Below are 21,906 nucleotides of genomic sequence, written 5' to 3'. Positions count from 1 at the left end.
GCCAGGGGACCTATGTCCTTTCACAGCTTCTACAATCGATAATGCCTCATACTTACTAACCTCGACGCTCTCTCGTCTAATAGCCCGTATCTCAGTATTCTCAGTGCACTGTTAAGTACTTTTAAAATGTTACGACACTTCTCGCCTTGTCACCCTTACAGGTGATTACGTTATTTTGTTGCCACCCAATTGGAGAAAATATGTTTTGCTCACATCTGCTCTAAACATGCTGTCCCTTACGTTGAGTTTAATCTGGCTGATCATTGATCCCTCCAATAATGGATGATAAAATGCAGTATTTCCCTCAATCTATCTCTTTTGAGGAAAACCAGCTCAGTCGATTCAATCTCTCTTTGTCACTGAAACTTACCCCCGAAGGAAGGAAATAAGCCATGAAATAGTGAACTCAGTTTGAGTAATTAACACTAAATTGAAGTTGTTAAATTAACAACAGAACGATAACGGCTCTTTCCACAGCGAGAAACAGATGAAGACTGCTGACTTTATCCAGATGATCAATATATGTCAGATGAAGGGCAAATTTCGCGAGTAAATAATTTCATGGAAAAATCAGTCAATGTGTCTTACATTGCAAAGCAACCGATCCAGCCAAGTAAATGAACTGCCTACTATTAACGGTCCTTGGCCCACTTTGTCTGTGGGTGAACAACTACTGATTAACTATCTCAATTTCATTTGCCAGCACCTGGCCTACTGCGCTATATGCATTGTCAGCGCTGAGCATGTTCGCTTAGTAGTTAACGGCTCTGCATCACACCGAGTTCGCTTCCAGCCTCGGTTGACTATCTATGTGGAGATTGCAGATTCTCCCCATGTCTGCGTTGGTTTCCTTTGGCTTCTCTGCTTTCCTCCCACAGAGTAGGAGAATGGATCTGGGTGTATTATTTGATGGAAGGTCAGTATGATCATTTTGGGCCAATTGGCCTGTTTCCACAAAGTAAAGATTCTATGAATTAGTGCATGTCTATTTGTATTGAGCAAAATTAGAGAAACACCAATATATTTCACTTCACAAAGTCACGGTTGAACATTTCAATTCAGAAAGGAAATGCATTTTCAATCTATTGCACTGAAAATCAAACGAAACAAAATTAAACGTGGTAAGATAAAACACATTGAGCTCATTGCAGACAAATTTTCCTTAAAAACAAACATTTGGTGCTGCTCAAAAAAAAAGTTAAATTCCAACTATTCCTGTTGTTTACATCAGGCCAGGTGTAGGAGTAACCAAAATATGGGGTACACCAACAGCACAGAACGGTGGTAATGATTGTTAGGAAATGACGGATGACGAGCAGAAAATGTCCATTTTGATTATTAATGATAGTTGTGTTTTTTGGAAGACCATTAATAAAAGGCAATGACCGAATAAGTTAAATTCTGAATCCTCACACTTCACTGACAGATGAACGGGAGAATTTGACTCTGCGAAGTAGCAAATTGTTAACGTGGATTACCTCGAGCTACCTTTCATGAGTCCATTCTGTGAGTTACTGTCCTCTTCTCTGTGGCCTGTTCACATAATAGTCTTCTAAATCTATAATCTTGATAATTCAGGGGCGTTTTGACGTTCAGTGTCAATCGAGTGACTGCAGAAAATACTAAAAATAAGTGAAATGATGAATTCTACGTTGGACAAGTATTTGTGAAACATCACAGTCTCAACCAAGAGGGCGGTTCCTTAACAATTCCATATCTAATTAATGGTTGCAATCACTTAGCAGCAAGTCTACTAGAAGCAAGATTCATGTAATATATCTTCAAAACATGTTGAATTCGAAGATGCATTTTCACTATTACTATCTTCTGACCCCTCATTTATTGAATGTGTCTGCATCAAAGTTGGAAATATTTCATTGACATCCTGTGAAATCTCCTTGGGGATACAAAAACTCAATCTTAATATTTGATAATGAAGATGCAAGTAACTTCAAGAGGTAAAATCACGAAACTGATAAATCATATTCGCCACTGAGATTAACGGTTCAGTTACCATAATAATTATTATGGAAAAAAAATGAGAAGGTGCGTTTTGCAAGGAATAATCATGCCCACACAAGCATAAAATGTGCCATTAGCAATATGTGAACAGGAGTATGGTTTTCTTCCTCTCGAGTCCTTTCCGGTATTTAAATGAACTCATAGAATCCTGACAGTGCAGATCGAGGCCATTTGAGTAATTCAGTCTGTAATGACTCTCCGAAGAGCATTTCACCCATATCCATTCCTCTCATTCAATTCCCAAAACTTTCTATTTATGATGACTATACAGTAACTCTTTTGCCTCTGGGAAGAACCCAGAGTGCCAAGTAGAACGACACAGACCAGAGTAATTGCAAACTCCACAGAAACTTCCAAAGTTCAAAGAGGGCTCAAATCCCTGACAGTGAAAGGCAGCACCGCGAACCACTCAGCCAACCCACTGTTAACTTTGGGAATAAATACGCATAACTGTCTTTATAACTAACTTTTAATAACTTTGTTTGGGAAACAAACATTTTCTTGCTCAACTTGTTTTTTTTTTCAGTGTCCATCACCTATATGTAAATATTCAGTAACTAAATTGCAAATGGAACAGGGTGTCTCTCTCGTGCATATGTGAATGTAACCTTTGATTTGAACAAGAGATTAGAAGATTTGCCGTTGGGGTGTATACTGTGAACAGGAAAAATATGAAGTCATCATCGTTCAACTAGACAACAGTGCGTTTCTGTCATGAGAGAGAATTGAATGATTTAGTTGAACCTGAGGGAAATATGGGATGTACAACGCTGTGGAGACGGAGAGGTACATATATTAGTTAGGTAAATGAGGATGTAGAGGTTCAGAGGGAATCAGAATAAAAACAAACGAGCAACGAATGAGACAATTCTGAAATTCACTGCTTGTTGCGGTTTTTAATCAGAGACCCTCAGAAGACGTAAAATTGAATTATATGTGTAACCATAATGCCAAGATATGCATGGCGATGCGTGAATTCCCGTAAAATAGAATCAGAACGGGTCGGGTTTTCTTCTATAATTAGTAGTGCAGACAGCATCTACGGAAGTATTTTTTTTTGTTTCTGAGCTGTAGACCTCTATGTGTGTATATTCTATGGCAGAAGATCAAAAGATTGCCTTGAAATATACATATGTACAATGGAGGTGTTTCAGAAATTATATGGCGAAAGTAGGTTTAGCTGCATCAGTGGACAGAAAGCAGAGGTAATCACACATCGTCATGTGCATTGCTTAAAATGACTAACTTAAATGGTGTGATATTGTTACTTTTATGTCTATTATCTCTTACACTGAGATACTTTGAAAATATATTGTCTTATGAGCTCTTCAGGCTGTTCATACTATATAAGTGCACCAACATCTTCGAACAGAGTTCACCATACATGTTACAGCTGGCGATACGTTGCAGAGAGCGATCAGCATGAACGATAAAGAGGTCAGTTCAAAAGTCTAGTAACAGCAGAGAAGAAATTGTTCTTGAATCTGTTCTTCCATGTATGCAAACGTATTCATATTCTGTCCGATGGAAGAGGATGGTAGAGAGGACGAAAAGAGGTGGGCAGTGTCGTTGATAATATCGGTTGCTTTCTGGAGGCAGTGAGAAGCGTAGATGGAGTCAATGAATGGAAGGTTGATTTGCAGTATGAAATGGTGTAGATTCACAATTCTCTGGAGTTTCTTTTATCTTGGGAAAAGCAGTTGCGTTGCCACACTGTGATGCATCCCAATCGGATGTTTTCTGTGCTATCTTTATAAAACATTGAATGGAAGCTGTATGGACATGCCGAATTTCCTTTGGCTACTGAAGAAGGAGAAGTGTTGCTTTTCTTTATTGACTGTAACGTTAAAGTGGATGGACTAGGACAGTTTGCTGTTCATTATCCCTGCCTCAAACCTGACGCTGTCGACCATCTCCACTTCAGCATATTTGATGCAGAGAGGGATGTGTTCTAGTACTCCAGCTGCAACCTAACCAAAGTCATGTACTACTGCAGAATATCGTGGTTGTTCTTAAATGTGATCTGAGGAGATCCACTGAGCTGTCTTCTTAAAAGCACCTCTTTTGATGCAAATGCACTCACATGTTTAGTCGGGGGCTCTAAAACAAAGAATCTTCAAGAATAACTAACTGAAGCAAAAAATGCAAAATTGCTGGAGAAAATCAGCAGGTATAACAGTATCTGTGTACACAAATAAAGAGAATACTTTGAGGCGAGGTAAGGTTTCCATAACTGGCAATTGCTAAGCAAACGTGACAGTTGTTCTGAAGACCTTTTTGAGTGGTTTGGTTGGAATGATTAATCTACTGCGTGGGGATGGAGCCCAGAAGGAGGGAGAGAAAATGGCAGGCAGCCAAAGGGCCTATTTCGAGTGAGCCATAAAACAAAAACAGCTCGATATGCGGTAATGTGAAAAAGAAATGAAGAATTGAAAATGTGGTTTATTTACTGAAGGCAAGCTACCTGCGGAAATGTTCTGGCTATGTAATGCTAAGTAATAGGCTGGCAAAAATGTATTCACACTCAGACTTTGGTGAACTCGATATTGAGTTCTAAGGGCTGTTAGTTGTCTTGTAATTATTGTACCTTGGAAAAACAGCTGCTTGCAGAGCGACTCTCACAAGACGCTGTCTCAATTTTGCTTTCATTGGACAGTTCAATTGACGATGTTGTACAATCTTAATATCACTTTGAAATGTCAGCCTTGTAAAACACCTCAATTTTGTGTTGCGTTTTATGTGATAGAATTATTGGCTTTCATGCGATCAACCGTTAAAGTTGAAAGTCCCAAGGTCATTTCCATCTGAAAAGATACCATAGATTAGAATTTTAATTGTACTGGAATTTTGTGCTCCTAATATTACATTGTCATGAGTTGCGTCTGAGCTGAAAATGAGGCAACTACTGTTCTTACACTGATGCTCGAACACAAAACTTGCATTTTGCCCTTACAACTGAAGCAAGAAAATCACGAATTAAATCATCTTGGGAAATTCTCAATAAGTGAAGGGAGCATTCTTTCTTACAGAACCATCCCAGCTCATAATGGCATGTTGGTTATAATGTATTTTAGCATTATGATAAAATGTGATTAAATAGAATAGTAAAATCGCACAGGAGAGAAGAACTCCTGCCCATCAAGTCTGTTCAGCCAAATATATAATACACAGTCAGGAGGCTGGAAGAACACAACAAGCCAGGTAGGATCAGGGCGTGCAGAATTCGACGTTTCGGGTGTGAACCTTCAAGTCTGCGAGTGTGGGGAAGCTGCAGATCATGGAGGTGGAGGGGCCAGCGTTTTGAAATGGGGACATGTGAAGACAAGTAGAGGGTACAACCTTGTTGGTCAATGGGAGGAATGAATCCGTTTGGTGTCAGGAAAAAAAATGGAAGGGATGGCGAAGGTGGAGGGAATCGGGGGATGGGAAAAAGGCTATCTTAAATTGGATATCTTAATTTTGGACCCTCCAGGGTGTAAGCTACCCAGGCGGAAGATGTCGTTCCTCCAACTTAAGGTGGTCACGTTGAGGCAATGGAGCAGGCCAAGGATGGTCATGTGGGAAACGGAACAGTAAGGGGAATTAAAATGGACGGTGTCTAGGAGGTTCTGTAGACATTTGTGGTCCTGGATACAATTCTCACTCAAACGATCCCTATGTTACCTTAAGTTTCCCCGATGTAGAAATGCACCTGACGCAGTAAACGAGGTTGGAAGAAAGGCAGGGGAATCTCTGTCTCACCTGGAAATACTTTTTGCGGGTCCTGGACGGAGGTGAGAGGAGTGGTGTACGAACAGATTTTGCATCTTTTCCGGTTGCAGGGAAAGGTTTGTTGGGGTTCACGAGGGTTGGTTTGAAGAATGGTGCAAACCAAGAACTGTTGAAGGGAACAGTCCACGCAGAAGGCAAAAGAGGCGTGTGGAGGTAAAGATGTTCTTCGTGATGAGGTCTAGCTGGGGTTGGCGGGAGTGTTCCATGATGATGCGTTCGATGCGGAGACTGATAGAATGGGATATGAGGGCAAGGGGGGAACTGATTTATTGCATTTGGAAGGGGGCGTTAGAGCAGTGGAACGGGAAAACAAATGAAGCGGTGGAGCGCTATCTGAATTACATTGGTCTGTCAGGGAAATTAAATTGAGTCGGCTCAGCTATTAACAAGAGCAACAAAAATGAGCTTTAATAATTTTAACCTCTGCATTGCAGAGGGACCACATGCACTTGACAAAAATGCCTTGCGCAAGAGCCCTGAGCATAATTCATGTACTCGTCTTATACTGTTTCTTAACACGCTCTCAAAGACAAAGACCGTGAAGACTTTAGTTGGTGTTCTTTTCATTCCCTTGTTGTGGACATACTGTTCTTATATTCTTCTCTTGTTTAATGTTTACAAACTTCTGCAGAGACAAGCTATCCTTCGACTGAGACTTCAGCAAAGTGTCTGAAAGTTTTAAATTTCGTAAAGCATTGTCTTTCAAATTTGAGCAGAACTGGATTTCAGAGTAATTGTTCATTTGGTTAATTTTCTATGACATTTTCCCCCTTCTTGTCATTTTATTGCAACCAGGACAACAAAACATAGAGCCAGATTAAAAAAAATCTACAAAGCCAGATAGCTAAAAGTCAGCAATCTTAACAGCTGTCTGTATTGTAAGGAGCATTTTAGACGCCACATGAAACTCTTCGCTTTCTAGTTTTTCCTCCTGAAGTCTTTCACCACTATACAGTCTCCAGGTTCTAGAACGTGCAGCTTCCCTTCTGTTGGTTCGGTTAGTGCTGCTTTCACTTGATTCTGCATTTCGAACAAAAGTGTAGAGAGGTTCATACAGTAAAACAACATCTCATCCTCACAGTGGCCTGTTATCTGTCTTACCTTTGGTCTTGGGCCAATTCCTGTGTTAAGCGTCCTACCGATCAAAATTTCAAAAGGCGTAAGATTAGCTCTTCCTCTCCTCCTAGATCTCACATCCATCAGCACAATTGGAAGTGTTTTTGTCCATGCCACCCCGAGTTCCTCACATTTTGTCAATTTATTTTTTAAGGTAGCATTTTCTTTTTCCACTGCCCCACCGCTCGCTGGGTGTTAGACACAGTGTTGTCTCATGTTTATTCCCAAATAATCACTGATCTTGATGTAAAGTATTATTGACAATTGGTGTCCCAATGTCACTACTAAGCCTTTGAGGGATGCCCCTGTATCTACCAAAAACGATAACTGGGGTACCTTCCACATATAATATAGAGGTAGGCATTGACGTATACGTATCATTATTGTACCGAACATATGGTCCACGCTCTCAAATCTCACTGCTCAATATGGGGCTGGGGTATGTCTTAGTGCTTGTAAGGTTAGTAGAAGAGATTAACATTAGCGAGTCTTCATTTCCAAGCATAAGCGAAAGAGGCTTACTTTTACCTTGTGGACTGCCCACCTCCACATCAGCCTTCCACGTCAGACACCCTGCTATCCAGCCTCCAGGGCCAATTGAGGCTGTCTGCGTGGGCACTGTCACGCCCAGTGGCCATTGCTCCAGAAACAAAGCACCCGCCAGATCTACCTCTGCCAGCGCCTCATCTGCACTCTTTTTCTGCAGCACCTCCCTCCAACGGCTGGGCGACCATCGGCATCATAATAAGCGGAGCTTTATGTGTTTGCTGTTCAATCTTTAGTTTCCACTTATCCTTCTCTTGGAAGAGCAATTGTTCAGCATGTAACACGTGTTGTGCTATCAAATTCAGCTTTCCCGTTTCCCAGGTAGTACATGTGTCTTAATCCTTTTTCGCTCTTTCGCCCTTTATTCCTTTGAAGAAGCTGTTCCGCAGGTGTGCTTCATACAGCGTGACTTCTGCAGCCGTTATGTCTTCAGTGGTCTCAGTCCACGATGGCGTTATGGACTTCAGTGAGGCCAATAAGGTACTGGGACACTGTCTCACTTACTCGTTGTTTACACATTTTTATTTCGGTCATTTCCATTTGCACTGGGAATGCCTCCCTACAGGCGGTTGCCAGCGCTGCAGCAAAAGCATTAAAGTGTCCATTCTCTCCCGCTTGTGGGTCCGTTGATCTGGTATGGACGTTTACGGCTGGCCATGTATCCTTGACTTTGGTGACATCAACGCCCAGTTTTCGTCCCAGGAGTCGTCTCGTCTCACGTGACGTGAGACAGAACTCGGTACAGACCTTTGTCACTTCTTCAGCGAACTTATTACCTCCAACCTCGCGTGGGTCAGGCAACTGCCCATTGGCACTTTCCAAATCCTTCATGGTCCATGGTCAGTGGAAAAGAACTGTGCACCCTTCTGGGCTGCAACTTCAACCGTTTGGGCTTGCAGAACGACCTGGTAAGATGATCATACGCGAAACCGCTCATCGTCTGACTCATCATCCATCCTGGGGACATTGCGAGCAGGCCCTGAATGACTTTCTCTCTTAGAGTGGCCGTTGTCATTTGAGGCTTCTTGCTTCAGTTGGTTGCAGGTACGATTTGCTATCAATGGTTTCGCAGACCCTGAGGTGGAGTCTGCTGGCTGGAATCATCGCCAGGTGGTTCTCGTAGGGGGCTGCAGGTCTTGGAGGGCAGTCATCAAGGTCAGGATCTTGAACAGACCTAAGAGACTGTACAGCATCTTTAGGTTATTCCTGGGCATATCTGCGTGTACAGGAGTGTCTGTACACGTATTTGATCTATCTTTTACTTGAGGCTTCCTTTCCCTGATATTAGCCACAGCCTTCTACATGTTATAAGCACTCAAAATCACAGATGCTATTTTTCCCTTCCCTTTCTCCTTAGATTAGATTAGATTAGATTACATTACAGTGTGGAAACAGGCCCTTCGGCCCAACAAGTCCACACCGACCCGCCGAAGCGAAACCCACCCATACCCCTACATTTACCCCTTACCTAACACTACGGGCAATTTACCATGGCCAATTCACCTGACCCTGCACATCTTTGGACTATGGGAGGAAACCTGAGCACCCGGAGGAAACCCACGCAGACACGGGGAGAACGTGCAAACTCCACACAGTCAGTCGCCTGAGGCGGGAATTGAACCCGGGTCTCAGGCGCTGTGAGGCAGCAGTGCTAACCACTGTGCCACCGTGCCGCCCAATTCTCTCTCCTCCAACCTCGAACTCAATTTCCAACTGCCTTTTACTAAAATATCCCCCATCCGGAAAACCACATTCCTTGATCATTAATTCTAACTGCTTTAGAGACTCTGGGCCATAATTATTTATCACGTAATAAACGTTTGGTTGGCCATTCAAATTCCTCTGTGAACCCTCTTTTTGTTTGCTCTTGCCGGAGCCCATTTTTAGTGTTCCTGAAAAAGCGTTCAGCTCTCTCTATTTCACTTACGGTACCGTTATCTTTTTCCCTTTGACTTGCTTTTTACATCCGATGGTCTCCTCTCGCATTGGGCGGGTCCGCCTCAACTCCTTGGTATTCATAAACAACGAAACCACGTACCTGGTACGTTTTTGGAGACTCCAACTCAGTCAGTGTTAGTTCCAGTTCGAAAACCACCCTTAAACTTGCTGTCTCTCAAACACTCTAGAGACGGCAATCCTTTCTCTTTAGTTTTGCTCGAATACCGCGTGAGAGTTTACTGAACCGTTTTCCTGATTCATTTATTCGCTTAGAATGTGTCTCTATATAGGATTACTAAAGCCACGACTCTTACCCCGACCCGATTCAGTCCAGACCCCGGCGCCGGGGCGATCCACAGATTCCCTGACCTCTCACGCAGTGGGGCCAATTTAGCGTTCGAGATGAAGTAATAGACCTTCAAGGCGCTGCCGCCTGCACATCCTGGGAATCTTCAGAATCTTAACCCGTGATGGGGCGCTGGGCGAACCCCAAGTTTACTGTTGTTGAAGTTAAATTGACTCGACTCAACTCTTCACAAGAGCAACCAAAATGAGCTTTAATAATTTTAACCTCTGCATTGCAGAGGGACCACATGCACTTGACAAAAATGCCTTGTTAAATGGCCCTGAGCATAATTCATATACTCGTCTTACACTGTTTCTTATCACCCTCTCAAGGACAAAGACTGTGAAGATTTTAGTTGTTATTCTTTTCATTCCCTTGATGTGGACATACCTTTATTATATTTTTCCCTTGTTGAATGTTTACAAAGTTCCGCAGAGACAAGGTATCCCTCGACTGCAGACTTCTGCGAAGTGTCAGAATGTTTTAAATTTAGTAAAGCATTGTTTTTCAAATGTTACAGTAACTGGATATCAGAGTAAATGTTAATTTTGTTAATTTTCCATTACAGGTCGAAATAGGTGGACATCTGGGATGCTCGCGAATGTAATGCATCCTCGTCAAAGCAAATGCAGTGGAGGTGGAGGAATTCGTAGAATTCTGACATCTTCATTCTTGGCCTGCCAATGAACCACACCGCAAATTGAAGGAACCAATCCTCATCTTCCGATTGGGCAGCCAACTTCTCGGAGCAGACAACATCGAATTATCCAATCTCAAATAACCACCTTTCCCATATGTGGACTCCCTTCCCAGCGCCGCCTCCCATCCACTCCTCCCTGCCACCAACCAGATTCACTCCTCCCCTTGACAAAACAGTTCGTACCCTCCACATGGCTTTACCTATCCCCACTTCACTACGGTATCCCTGCAATCCCATTGTCTGCAGCTCCCCTGTACCTACTCGTAGTCCTGAAGATGCGTTAGGCCTGGAAAATCGACTTCTCCACATTGTGATGCTGCATGGCTGATTGTCTGTTTTTGATTCCAGCATAAGAAGTCTATTTTTATCTTCTCTGCCGCATATATAAGGCAACCAAAAGGAAGCCCACCTCTTCTGTAGGAGCCCTGCAGCTCAGAATGATACAACACTTTCCATAGCCAATGTAGTACTCTGGAAATTCTCTGAGGTTTCCCACCTCACAATTCTTTGAGAGTAGGAGTTAGGATGTCACGTTAATATTGAACAGAGTATCGCTGAGACATCTTCTGCAATACTGTCTTCAGTTCTGCTCGCCCTGTTATTGAAGTCGAGAAAGTTCAGATGAGATTGACAAAGATGCTGCTCTATGGAAGGTTTGAGTTACATTTAAAAGCTTGATAGAATGGGATATTTCTCACTGAAATATAAGAACTGGACATATGAGCTTATAGAGACTTATAAAATCAAGAGATGTGTGGATAGAATTAATGTTGTGTTGTTTGCATTGACTTTCAAGACTCGGGACACGTTTTGTCGTGAAAGGCTGATGATATAAGAAAATGTGAGGCAATAGTTTCAACAGAGGGTGGTTTCAATGTTAAAGGAACATCCGAGAGATGAGATATTTGCGGCTATACCAGTCCTATGGGAAATAACGAGTATAAAAGCATCGGAATGGCTAAACCATAAAGACCATTAGTGAACTATTGCAAGGGGTCGGTGAAATGTTACACTAATCATGATGATGTATCAAAGGGACTGTGGAATGACACCAATTAGCGGAGTCAGGCTGAATCTAAAAGATAATTGAGACAGGATCAGATAGCAACAATCAGTGAAGGGAGACTCGCCTGCTGAAGATTAACGTTGGACGGACGTAATTGCAAATATTTAATCAGCAGTTAGCAGGGTCAGCATGTCAGGTTGCTGGAGACCATTATGGCAAAATGTGACAGCAGTTACTGAATTCGTAGCTAGCAGGGTTAGCCTGAGATTAAAGACAATTTTGGTAAATGTGAGAGCAAATATCTATCATGACAGATTAGAATAAGATTAAGTTTAATGTAGTAAAGTTTATAGTGGCAGACGTAGAGAAGTGGGCGGCATGGTGTCACAGTGGTTAGCACTGCTGTCCCATAGTGCTAGAAACCCGGGTTCACTTCTCACCACAAACGACTGAGTGGCGTTTGCACATTCTCCCCCTGTCTGCTTGGTTTTCTTCCGGGTGCTCCTGTTTCCTCTCACATTTCAAAAATATGTGGGTGAGGTGAATTGGCCATGCTAAATTGTCCGTAGTGTTGCGTGACGGGTTAGGGGAATGGGTCTGGATGTGTTGCGGGTCGGTGTGGACTTGTTGGGCTGAAGGGCCTGTTTCCACACTGTAAATAATCTAATCTAATTTTATACTCTAAAAAGAAATAACAGGAACTAAGCCTGTATATGTCTACTGAGATAACCCTAACTAACACCGTTGGACACGCTGATAAGCTGGAAGGAAACAAGATAACAAAAATGTATAAAGATCAACAGACCCCGAGGTTCGTGGACAATATAGCGTTCGCTTGTTGGTTGTCACAGCTTTTGTTTGCAAATAAAATATTATCTTCTTGAAGAACCTTGTTCATCCCCTGGTAGTTCTCAACAATTCTCTACGACATTACGTTTACAAAAACACTTAGATATGTGCATGAATAGGAATGTTTTGTGGGAATCCGGTTTGGGACAGGCAAGTCGGACGAGTTTAGTTTACAATTATTTTCGGCAAGCACTAGTTGCACAAAACTGTCTGTTTCCAAGCTGTATGACTCTGTGATTCAATAACGCCATAGCTGTCCTTCCAGACAGTGCATCCCAGACGTCCAGCACTCGGGTGGTAGGATCTTTTTTTTGTTCAAATCTTCTAATAATCTCCTGGGTTATTAAACCTGACTTGATCCTTCAACAAACGGCAACATTTACTTTCTATCCATCAAGACTATCTCCCTCGGAATCGTTTGGACTTCCGTCACGAAGCCCCTCAAATGTTCAGAATTAAAGAGAACCACGTATGATTACGCAGCCTCTCTTCATGGCTAAAGCATCCCATCCCGGTAACAGCCTGTTGAATCTGCATTACACCCTTACTAGTACAACCACGTCATGTTCTATGAAGCTCTGTCATGTTCTGCCAACCTATTTCACAACTGATGAAGGCCCGCATCCTGGTTACCTTATAAAATAACTTGTTGATTTGTCATAGAACATAGAACATAGAACATAGAAGAATACAGCGCAGTACAGGCCCTTGGGCCCTCGATGTTGCGCCGATCCAAGCCCACCTAAACTACACTAACCCACTATCCTCCATATACCTATCCAATGCCCTCTTAAATGCCCATAAAGAGGGAGAGTCCACCACTGTTACTGGCAGGGCATTCCATGAACTAACGACTCGCTGAGTGAAGAACCTACCCCTAACATCTGTCCTATATCTACCCCCCCTTAATTTAAAGCTATGCCCCCTTGTAATACCCGACTCAATACGCGGGAAAAGGTTCATACTGTCGACCCTATCTAACCCCCTAATCATCTTGTACACCTCAATCAAGTCACCCCTAAACCTTCTTTTCTCTAGTGAAAACAGCCCCAAGTGCCTCAGTCTTTCCTCATACGATTTTCCTTCCATACCAGGCAACATCCTGGTAAACCTCCTCTGCACCCGTTCCAATGCCTCCACATCCTTCCTATAGTATGGCGACCAAAACTGCACACAATATTCCAGATGCGGCCGTACCAGAGTCTTATACAACTGCATCATGACCTCAGGACTCCGGAACTCAATTCCTCTACCAATAAAAGCCAGTACGCCATATGCCTTCCTCACCGCACTATTTACCTGGGTGGCAACTTTCAGAGATCTGTGTACATGGACACCAAGATCCCTCTGCTCATCCACACTACCAAGTATCCGACCATTAGCCCAGTACCCCATCTTTTTGTTATTCTTCCCAAAGTGAATCACCTCGCACTTAGCTACATTGAATTCCATCTGCCACCTTTCTGCCCAGCTCTGCAGCTTCTCTATATCCTGCTGTAACCTGCCACATGCTTCCTCACTGTCAACAACTCCTCCGACTTTCGTATCATCCGCAAACTTGCTCACCCAACCTTCTAACCCCTCTTCCAGGTCATTTATAAAAATGACAAACAGCAATGGTCCCAAAACAGATCCTTGCGGAACACCGCTAGTGACGGCACTCCATGAAGAAACTTTGCCATCAACTACTACCCTCTGTCTTCTTCCATCCAGCCAATTCCTAATCCAAACCTCCAACTCACCCTCAATGCCATATCTCCGTATTTTCTGCAGTAGCCTACCATGGGGAACCTTATCAAACGCCTTACTAAAATCCATATATACCACATCTACCGCTTTCCCCTCATCAACCTCCTTCGTCACCTTTTCAAAGAATTCAATAAGGTTTGTGAGGCACGACCTGCCCTTCACAAAACCATGCTGACTATCCTTGATCACATTATTCCTATCCAGATGTGCATAAATCCTATCCCTTACAATTCTCTCTAAGACTTTGCCCACAACAGAAGTGAGACTCACCGGCCTATAGTTATTAGGGCTATCCCTACTCCCCTTTTTGAACAAAAAGGTTGTCCTGCCAACCTCAGAGATCCCTCTGTTCTGTATTTGTTGATATCATTGAAAGTGTTAGCAGAACAGCAGGCATGAAACGACTTCCAATTGGAGGAAAAGCTCCATTTAATATATTCCACAGGTATGCTCTTAGAAATAAAATTTTAGCCATGAGGCGAGCTGGAGTGTTTGGAATTCCGCATGGTGGCCTCGGTACTGCCATTTTAACAAACTTGTGAGACCATATCTTTTGTGAAAAATTTTGGTGTTGACGTCCGAAGTTTCCGAAGTCAGAGTGTCCATGAATTAAGTGTATGATCATTTCTTTGTGTGAAATTACTTCCAGGGCGAGCGGAAACATAGTCATAGATGTAATTTGTGACATAGCAATGAGCCCAAATGTGATTCTAGAGTGCTACAAAATATATACTTTTCAACTCTAACTCCAGTTACACACGTTGTAAAATTTGAATCAGAATTTCGTGTCCAGATTTTCCAAAATTGACTGTCAATTCTCAGAAATTCAGAATCTAGATTGAAATCATGATGCTTATAACAGTCAAATCTGAATTTGCTTCAGGGTGTGTGTGAATTCTGTATCATTTCAAGGGTCAGTGTTTTTGTTAGGATCTGTATCATTTTCAGTTTTTCTATTAAATTAGTGTTGGACCCTGGTTTCAGAATCTGGATCACTGTAAAGGTTTATGCAAGTAACAAAATTTCTATCAGTTTCAGGGTCTGTCTTAGCGTCAGTGTTTTATTGATTTCAATTATTTTTGGACTCTGCATCAGATTTCCCCGGGCTTTATTCGTTTAACGGTCCGTTTGAGAATTACATTCTGAATTAGATTCAGTGATTGCATTTAATTACACTTCGAAAAGAAGGAACTTATGTCAGTATGGCTTTGTGCAGGGAATCTGGTGTCTTAAACATTTGGTTCAGCTTATGCGGAAGAGACACAAGTGTTTGGTAAGTATACAGCTACAGATGTTATCCATATAAACTTTCCTAAAATTTGCAACGCTGTTTGTCATGATTGGGCGGTCGAGAATGTTAAGCCACACGGGATCCATGGAACGTTTGTATGATTAAAACAAAATTAACTTAATCGTCGAAGAAAGATAAGAATATTGGTGGATTTTTGCATAATGGCGAACCCTACCAAATGCTCTAGCGAAATATATATATATTGGATGGAACTCTGTCAAATGGTGGTTAATCTGTTAATATATTAAATGATGGATCTTGAAGTGGACTAGAAGAAGTGTGTATAAATTAAGCACAGAACCATTAGAAGTATTGAAATACAGAAGGATGTTGGGGTCCAGAAGTTACCACTTCAGAGTGGTAACGCAACTGGTAAGGTGGTAAAGGAAACATGTTTGCCTTCATTGGTAGTTGTATAGAGTATAAATATTGGAAAGCTGGCAGCCGGATGAAACTTCCGTTCGGCTACATTTGTCTTGCGGGCTTCTAGTCCGGGTACGAGGAAGGATATGGAAAGTTTACTAAGGTGGTTTCAGGGATTCTGTTGGATTGAACTCTATCACATTTCAGGAGATTTGGGACAATCCGAGATTGTTTTCGCTAGAGCATTGGAAGTTGAGGGCCAATCTGAGAGAAGTACGTAATATTATGCAAGACATTGATCGAATGGGTAGTCCAAACCGTTCCCCAGGATGGAAGTATCAAACGGTAAGGGTCATAGATTTGAGGTAAAGGCCCAGGGTGAAGATGCCAAAGGAGATGCGTGAGGTAGTGTATTTTTCACGCAGATGTTAGCTGCCTCAAATGCACGACCAGAGTGCTTGAGAGAATCAAATGAGGTAACAACAGTTAAGTGAGAACTGGATACAAACCTGAAGAGGCAGGAAATAGGGGAATGTTGATCATATGATTAAAGACTAGATTTTATTACAATGGCGGCATGGTTGACACAGGCAAGTTGGGTCTGTTGGTCTTCAATATTCTGTTAGAATCAGGGCCTTTATCAGAATCAATGCAAGCATCACTTTAACGTTTATTATTCGTTTCAGGGCTTTCATGAGTCCCAGACCTGTGCGAGTTACAGGGTCTGTGTTAGGTTCATGATTTTGCATTGGATCTTGGCATATATTTGTTCTGGATCTGTCTTAATTTCATGGGTTTAATCATTTTCTGCGTCTCTACTACTTTCTGAACACGTATTAGTTTTAAAAGACTCGCAATATTTTTCACAAACTATAAAATTCCAGCACCTGCCATGGGATGAGTCCCTATTCCATTCTGTGTCTGCATTACGTTCACAGCTGCAACTTTTAAGAATCATTATCATACTTCTTTTTACCGATTTGCAAAGCAATTTGGAGGTAAGACAAAGCAAACAAATGAAGGAATACACGAGCTGGGTGTATGAAGGTAAATAATTCATTATGGTTAATAACCTCTCTGCTCGGCAAAGTATTGGAGACGATTTTGAGAGGATTTATGATTACTTGGAAAACCATATTTGGTTCGAGATCGCCAATTTGAATTTGGGAGGTGCACGTCATGCCTCAAAAGCCTGACTGATACTTTGATAATGTAAAAAAAATCGATTATGGTGGAACTGTGGATGTGGCGAACATGAATTTTAGCAAGTCATTTGAGAAGTTTCCACATGGTATGCTTATTTAGACAGTAATGAGGCATGAGCTTCACTGAAGTCAGGCAGCATGGATACAGATTGGCTCACCCAAAGACGGCAGAGGTTGGTGTGGATGGAATACGTTCAGACTAAGACTCGGTGACCAGCGGTGTTCCGCAGAGAGAAATTCTGGAACTTCTGCTCTTTGTGATTTTTAGGAAACATTTGGATAAGGAAGTTGAAGGGTGGGTTAGTAAATTTCCTGTTGACACGAAGTTTTGTGGAGTTGTGTGAAGTTGTGTACAGTGTGAAGTTTTACTCTCGGTTGCAGCGGGTCATTAGCAGAATGCTGATAACAGGCAGAAGATTTTCAACCTGAAAAATTGCGAAGTGTTTCACTTTGGATGTTCCAATTTGAATGCAAAGACAGGATTAAAAACAGAATGCTTGCGGTGAGGAGGGGCAGAGGGATCTTAGGGCCTGAGCCCACACATGCCTTAAATTACCACTCAAGTCAACATTATTGTTGAGAAGGCATATGATGTTTTGGCTTTTATGAGCGGTGGGCTTGTGTTGAAGAGCTGCGAGTTAATGCTGCAGATCTATGGTGCCCCGGTGAGACTATGCTTGGACTATTGTTTTCAATTCTGTCCGCCTTAATACAGGTAAAATGTGGAAACTTGAGTCAGAAAGTCAGAGAGTTTGTTCTGGGACTGGAGGACAGGTCTTCTGGAGAAAGTTAAAGGATCTAGGGCTGTTTTCATTGGAATGAAGAAGGATATGTAATGTCTTCATAGAGGTATACAAGATGATGAGACACATTGACAGAGGGGATAGACAGAGACCTGACTATGGTGGAAATATCTACTGAAAGGGGATATAAATTTAAGGTGATTGGAGGAAGATTTATGGGAGATGTCGGAGGTCAACTTTTTGTTTCACAGAGAGTGGTGGCTGCGTGGAATGCACTGTCAGCAGTGGTAGTAGGATTAGATACATTTAGGGCATTTAAGCAACTCTTGGATAGGTACATAGAAGATAGTACAATGAAACATACTAATTTAGTCTAAACTCAGACGAGGATTAAAGCTGGCCACAACATTGTGGGGCTAAAGACCATTACTATTGTCTACCCTTTTAAGTTCGACCACAGACATTAGCGACTCTGTGTGCCATCTAGAGATTGACTTGATGGACATGTTCAGTGAATCATTACAGTTGGGAGGAGACATCTCAGAAAATGCATTATTAAAACGAAACAATCAGAACTTTTATTCGCCAATGCTCAGTGCTTTATATATTTTCATGTGAAGGTTGAAGGTTCAACGAGTTAACATTTTGTTTATAATAACAAATCAAACAAGCCAGGGTTGTGAATATATATGCAATAAATGTAGAATGAAAAGTAAAGTGCCTATCTCAGAAATTACCCTGTAGAAAATGGGCATTGCGTGGGGGTGCAGAAATGTACACCATGAAGTGGGTGTGGCCATGTTCAATAAGATTGCTTGCATTCAACACCAGAGAGCTAAAATAGAGTTGATGGGAAACATATAGATGAAAAAATCGAAACAATCCATACAACAGCCAAAAAGGCCTCATGATCCACAATGTCAGGATGGGAAAACATACACCAAACCAACTCTGCAACCTTGCACATCTTTGCATTCCAAGTGTCCATCTAAATATATGCTTCTCAATTGAATTTCTCAAACTTTGCAAACGTTATAGAAAAAGGGATTTCACTGTACTTTCGTCATATGTTTGCTTACATTGTTCAGTATAACAATAATAGTTATAAAAATAGCATTTGGAATCTTTTGAGACACCAAGTGTCCCAGCGGTCATGTTTGTCTGCTAATTAAATGCTCGTGACTGTCATTCTTCAGAGTGTTGGAGGACGCAATTCAAACCAGAAAGCATTGGAAATACCGAGCAGTTCTGAAATTGCATTTGGGTGGGAAAGGGAATTACTGTTTTGCTTTGGATATGCTTCCTCTTCCTAAACTTGATAGTAATGATTTGCGGACTCCAGCATATTTTTCCGTCAGTTCAATACAGAGAGATTGTCACGAGGGTGCAGGCGACTTCACTCAGAAAGTGCATCAGTCAATGGACAACATAAGAAAAATATACTACACCATATTGGCTATCATTGGTGTTCCAAGTAAGTGACTGTAAACTTTTCCAATGTTATAGATCTGAGGGTTCTTTTCTCCCAGTTAGTTGTACAATTGGTTTACAGTACACATTCATGCCAACAGCGAATGTTCAGTTCCATGAAACTTGCCATGTTGGTCCTTATTCTCAAGTTCTCCCCTTGACTGAAGTTTGGTACTATTCGGCTGAAGCAACCACTTGTGATCTTTGAATGCAATGGCGTAAGGTCTTTTGAGATTTTGGTGATGTTCATTACTTACGTGTGAGGGATCTCCATGCAGATTTCACTCTTTCACCACGGTATTTGACATGTTTCTCCGGTTATGAATTATTATTTAAAACTTTAATTTCAAATGCAATTTCTGTAATTCAGAAGACTTGATTGGCTTCTGAGTATTCATTCCATTGGGTGATCAATAGTTAGACATGTATTTGCAGATCAGGCCGTCGAGTAATTCGTAGAAAATGTCTACACTTTCCGATTTCGGGTATTTATAATCTCACCAATTGGTTAATTCTGTTTCATGTTATGAATGGTGGATCATTTTGCAGAATGGTCTACTCTCTGTTCGTCCGTTTAGACTTCTGCTCAGCTAAGCTTATCCCTTCATAAATCAACGTGCAATAACCTAGAGCACAAACAGGGGCGATGCCCAATGGAAATTTGATGTCAAAACAAAAGGACACCAGCAACACCAACATAAAATAATCTCATGGACACACTGAACAGGTCTGGCTGCATCTGTATTAAGGTTAATCATGTTTAAGCAACTAAATCAAAGTGGAAATTGGATTTATGCTGATTACTTGGTGCAGGTTTGGGAATTTGAAAGAATTAAATAGAAAAGTGAAAAAAGAGAGAAAGAGAAGCATTACTGATAAGAGGAGCGGGAATAAAATGGTTTATTCGTGAGCCGAGAATCAGACGTACAGTCACAGAGACCTAGCGCATATAAAAAGGTTATTTGTCCCATCATATCAGTGCCACCCAGCAACAACTTTCTCACTCCTCTAATTCCATTTTCTTGCCATTAGCCAAGAGACCACGAGCAAATATATGTAAACATTTGAAAATAGCCCACTGTGCTGCCAAAAGAAAAAAGCCATTGAAAAGCAGACATAATGTTGTGGACATGGGAAATCAACATGAAGTAGATGCAACAAAACCACGCAAAACATAAAACGTCAGAAAAATACGGCTCGTCTTGCAGAATCTGTACAGACAAATCACAGTTAATGTTTCTTATTCAGTAACACTGTCTCAGAACTAATCGAAGGAGAGTGTGTGCTACTTCTCCTAACCTAGCATGACTTCACACCCTCAAACCAATCCAGCGCCCCAAAGTGGATTTTTCCCACATAAGTTGCAGTGCTTGCCTATCAACCTCCTCCCTCATCTTCCATCTATCTATATTACAGCCTTGAGTACTCAATATTCGGTTTTACAATTTAAGAATATGAATTCAGACCTGCATGCACAGAGTATCTATCTCCTTTTCGCCTATCATAGAAATCCCCTCACATTTCTTCACTGCCTCTTTCGGCAAAATCTCCATGCAATGTATGAATTGAATGCATACAGTTTAGAAACAGACCATTTCAATACCAATTCATTTTTTTTTTTGCAGTAAACCTGGTGGCAATTGCTAACCTATCCCGGGGAAGGTGCGGCCTCTCAGCCTGCACCACTCGCTACTTGGTAGCCATAGCAGCAGCTGATCTAATGGTCATCATTGCAGAAGTAGTGCTGAGGCAATTCAGGTATTATTATTTCCCATTATGTTTTCTCGACATCACTCCAGTGTGCAGCGTGACCTATTTCTTGGCTCGTGCAACTGCCGATTGTTCCGTCTGGTATACTGTGACTTTTACGTTTGATCGATTTGTTCTCATTTGTTGCCAGAATCTGAAAACAAAATATTGCACCAGCAAAACTGCTGGCTTGGTTTTAGCTACAACCAGCCTTCTGCTTTGTTCCAAAAACGTTTCATTCTACTTTGCATATGAACCTGGAATGATCATTGACAACGTACCATGGTATTGTCACACGAAACCAAGCTATTACTCTGATCCTGCATGGTTGGGATTTGACTGGCTCGATACAGTTTTAACGCCATTGCTCCCGTTCAATTTAATTCTCCTGCTTAACCCTCTGACAGTCCGATACATTTTAATGTCTAGTCGAGTGCGCAAGTGTTTGAAGGATCACAGCAAGGGAAGAGACATCGAAATGGAAAGCCGAAAGAAATCTGCAATTTTACTGTTTACTATATCGGGAAGCTTTATACTTCTATGGCTAAACCGTGTTATATATTTCATATGCTACAGAATTACAGGAACTGATCCCTTGAATTACAACAGGTCATCGTATGTCTTTGGAGAAATTGGATTGATGCTGAGAAATTTAAGTTGCTGCACAAATACAGTAATTTATGGAGTGACCCAGGCTAAGTTCAGGGAACAGCTCAAGATTGCAGTGAAGTATCTGTATACAATAATAATTCAATTTCTCACTAAACAGCACAATTGAAATTAGTGGAAACGTGGTTCATAATTACGACGTGCTTCGTAGTACAGCAATACCGTAGAAAGTTGAATGGTGGAAAGGTATGAGTGACGAGATTTCTACATCCTAAACTTATACACTTGAGTGTGAACAATATGTCTATCCTCAACACTCAGCAACGCCGTCGAGGTTTTTCGTATATGTTGCCCTTCCTTTGCACTTGCAACAGCCTCAGGGGACTGAAGAATATAATTCTTTTACCTTCAGTCTGTTTCACACTTTCTCCTC

The 21,906-nt window shown here is 41.7% G+C and overlaps 1 protein-coding gene across 1 annotated transcript; it reads left to right on the top strand.

Moving 5' to 3' along the window:
• Positions 1-19,058: 19,058 nt before the first annotated feature.
• LOC148138812 (putative G protein-coupled receptor 139) lies at positions 19,059-21,642 on the top strand. The gene is made up of 2 exons (XM_087981374.1): positions 19,059-19,119; positions 20,741-21,642. Exons 1-2 carry the CDS (start codon positions 19,065-19,067, stop codon positions 21,640-21,642), a joined length of 957 nt encoding a protein of 318 aa, XP_087837500.1. The 5' UTR covers positions 19,059-19,064.
• Positions 21,643-21,906: the final 264 nt, after the last annotated feature.

This window comes from Chiloscyllium plagiosum, unplaced genomic scaffold, assembly GCF_037043375.1.
Source record: "Chiloscyllium plagiosum isolate Xiang-an unplaced genomic scaffold, Cpla_swu_hap1 HiC_scaffold_39, whole genome shotgun sequence".
Taxonomy (NCBI): Eukaryota; Metazoa; Chordata; class Chondrichthyes; order Orectolobiformes; family Hemiscylliidae; genus Chiloscyllium; species Chiloscyllium plagiosum.
The sequence above is the reverse complement of the archived record's forward strand: the minus strand, read 5'-3'. Positions and strand labels throughout refer to the sequence as shown.

Excerpts from the sequence above, each read along its gene's own strand:
- LOC148138812 (XM_087981374.1), top strand. The coding sequence starts at position 19,065 with ATGGACAACATAAGAAAAATATACTACACCATATTGGCTATCATTGGT. Across the intron at positions 19,120-20,740 it reads GGCTATCATTGGTGTTCCAA|TAAACCTGGTGGCAATTGCT; the intron begins GTAAGTGACTGT and ends TTTTTTTTGCAG.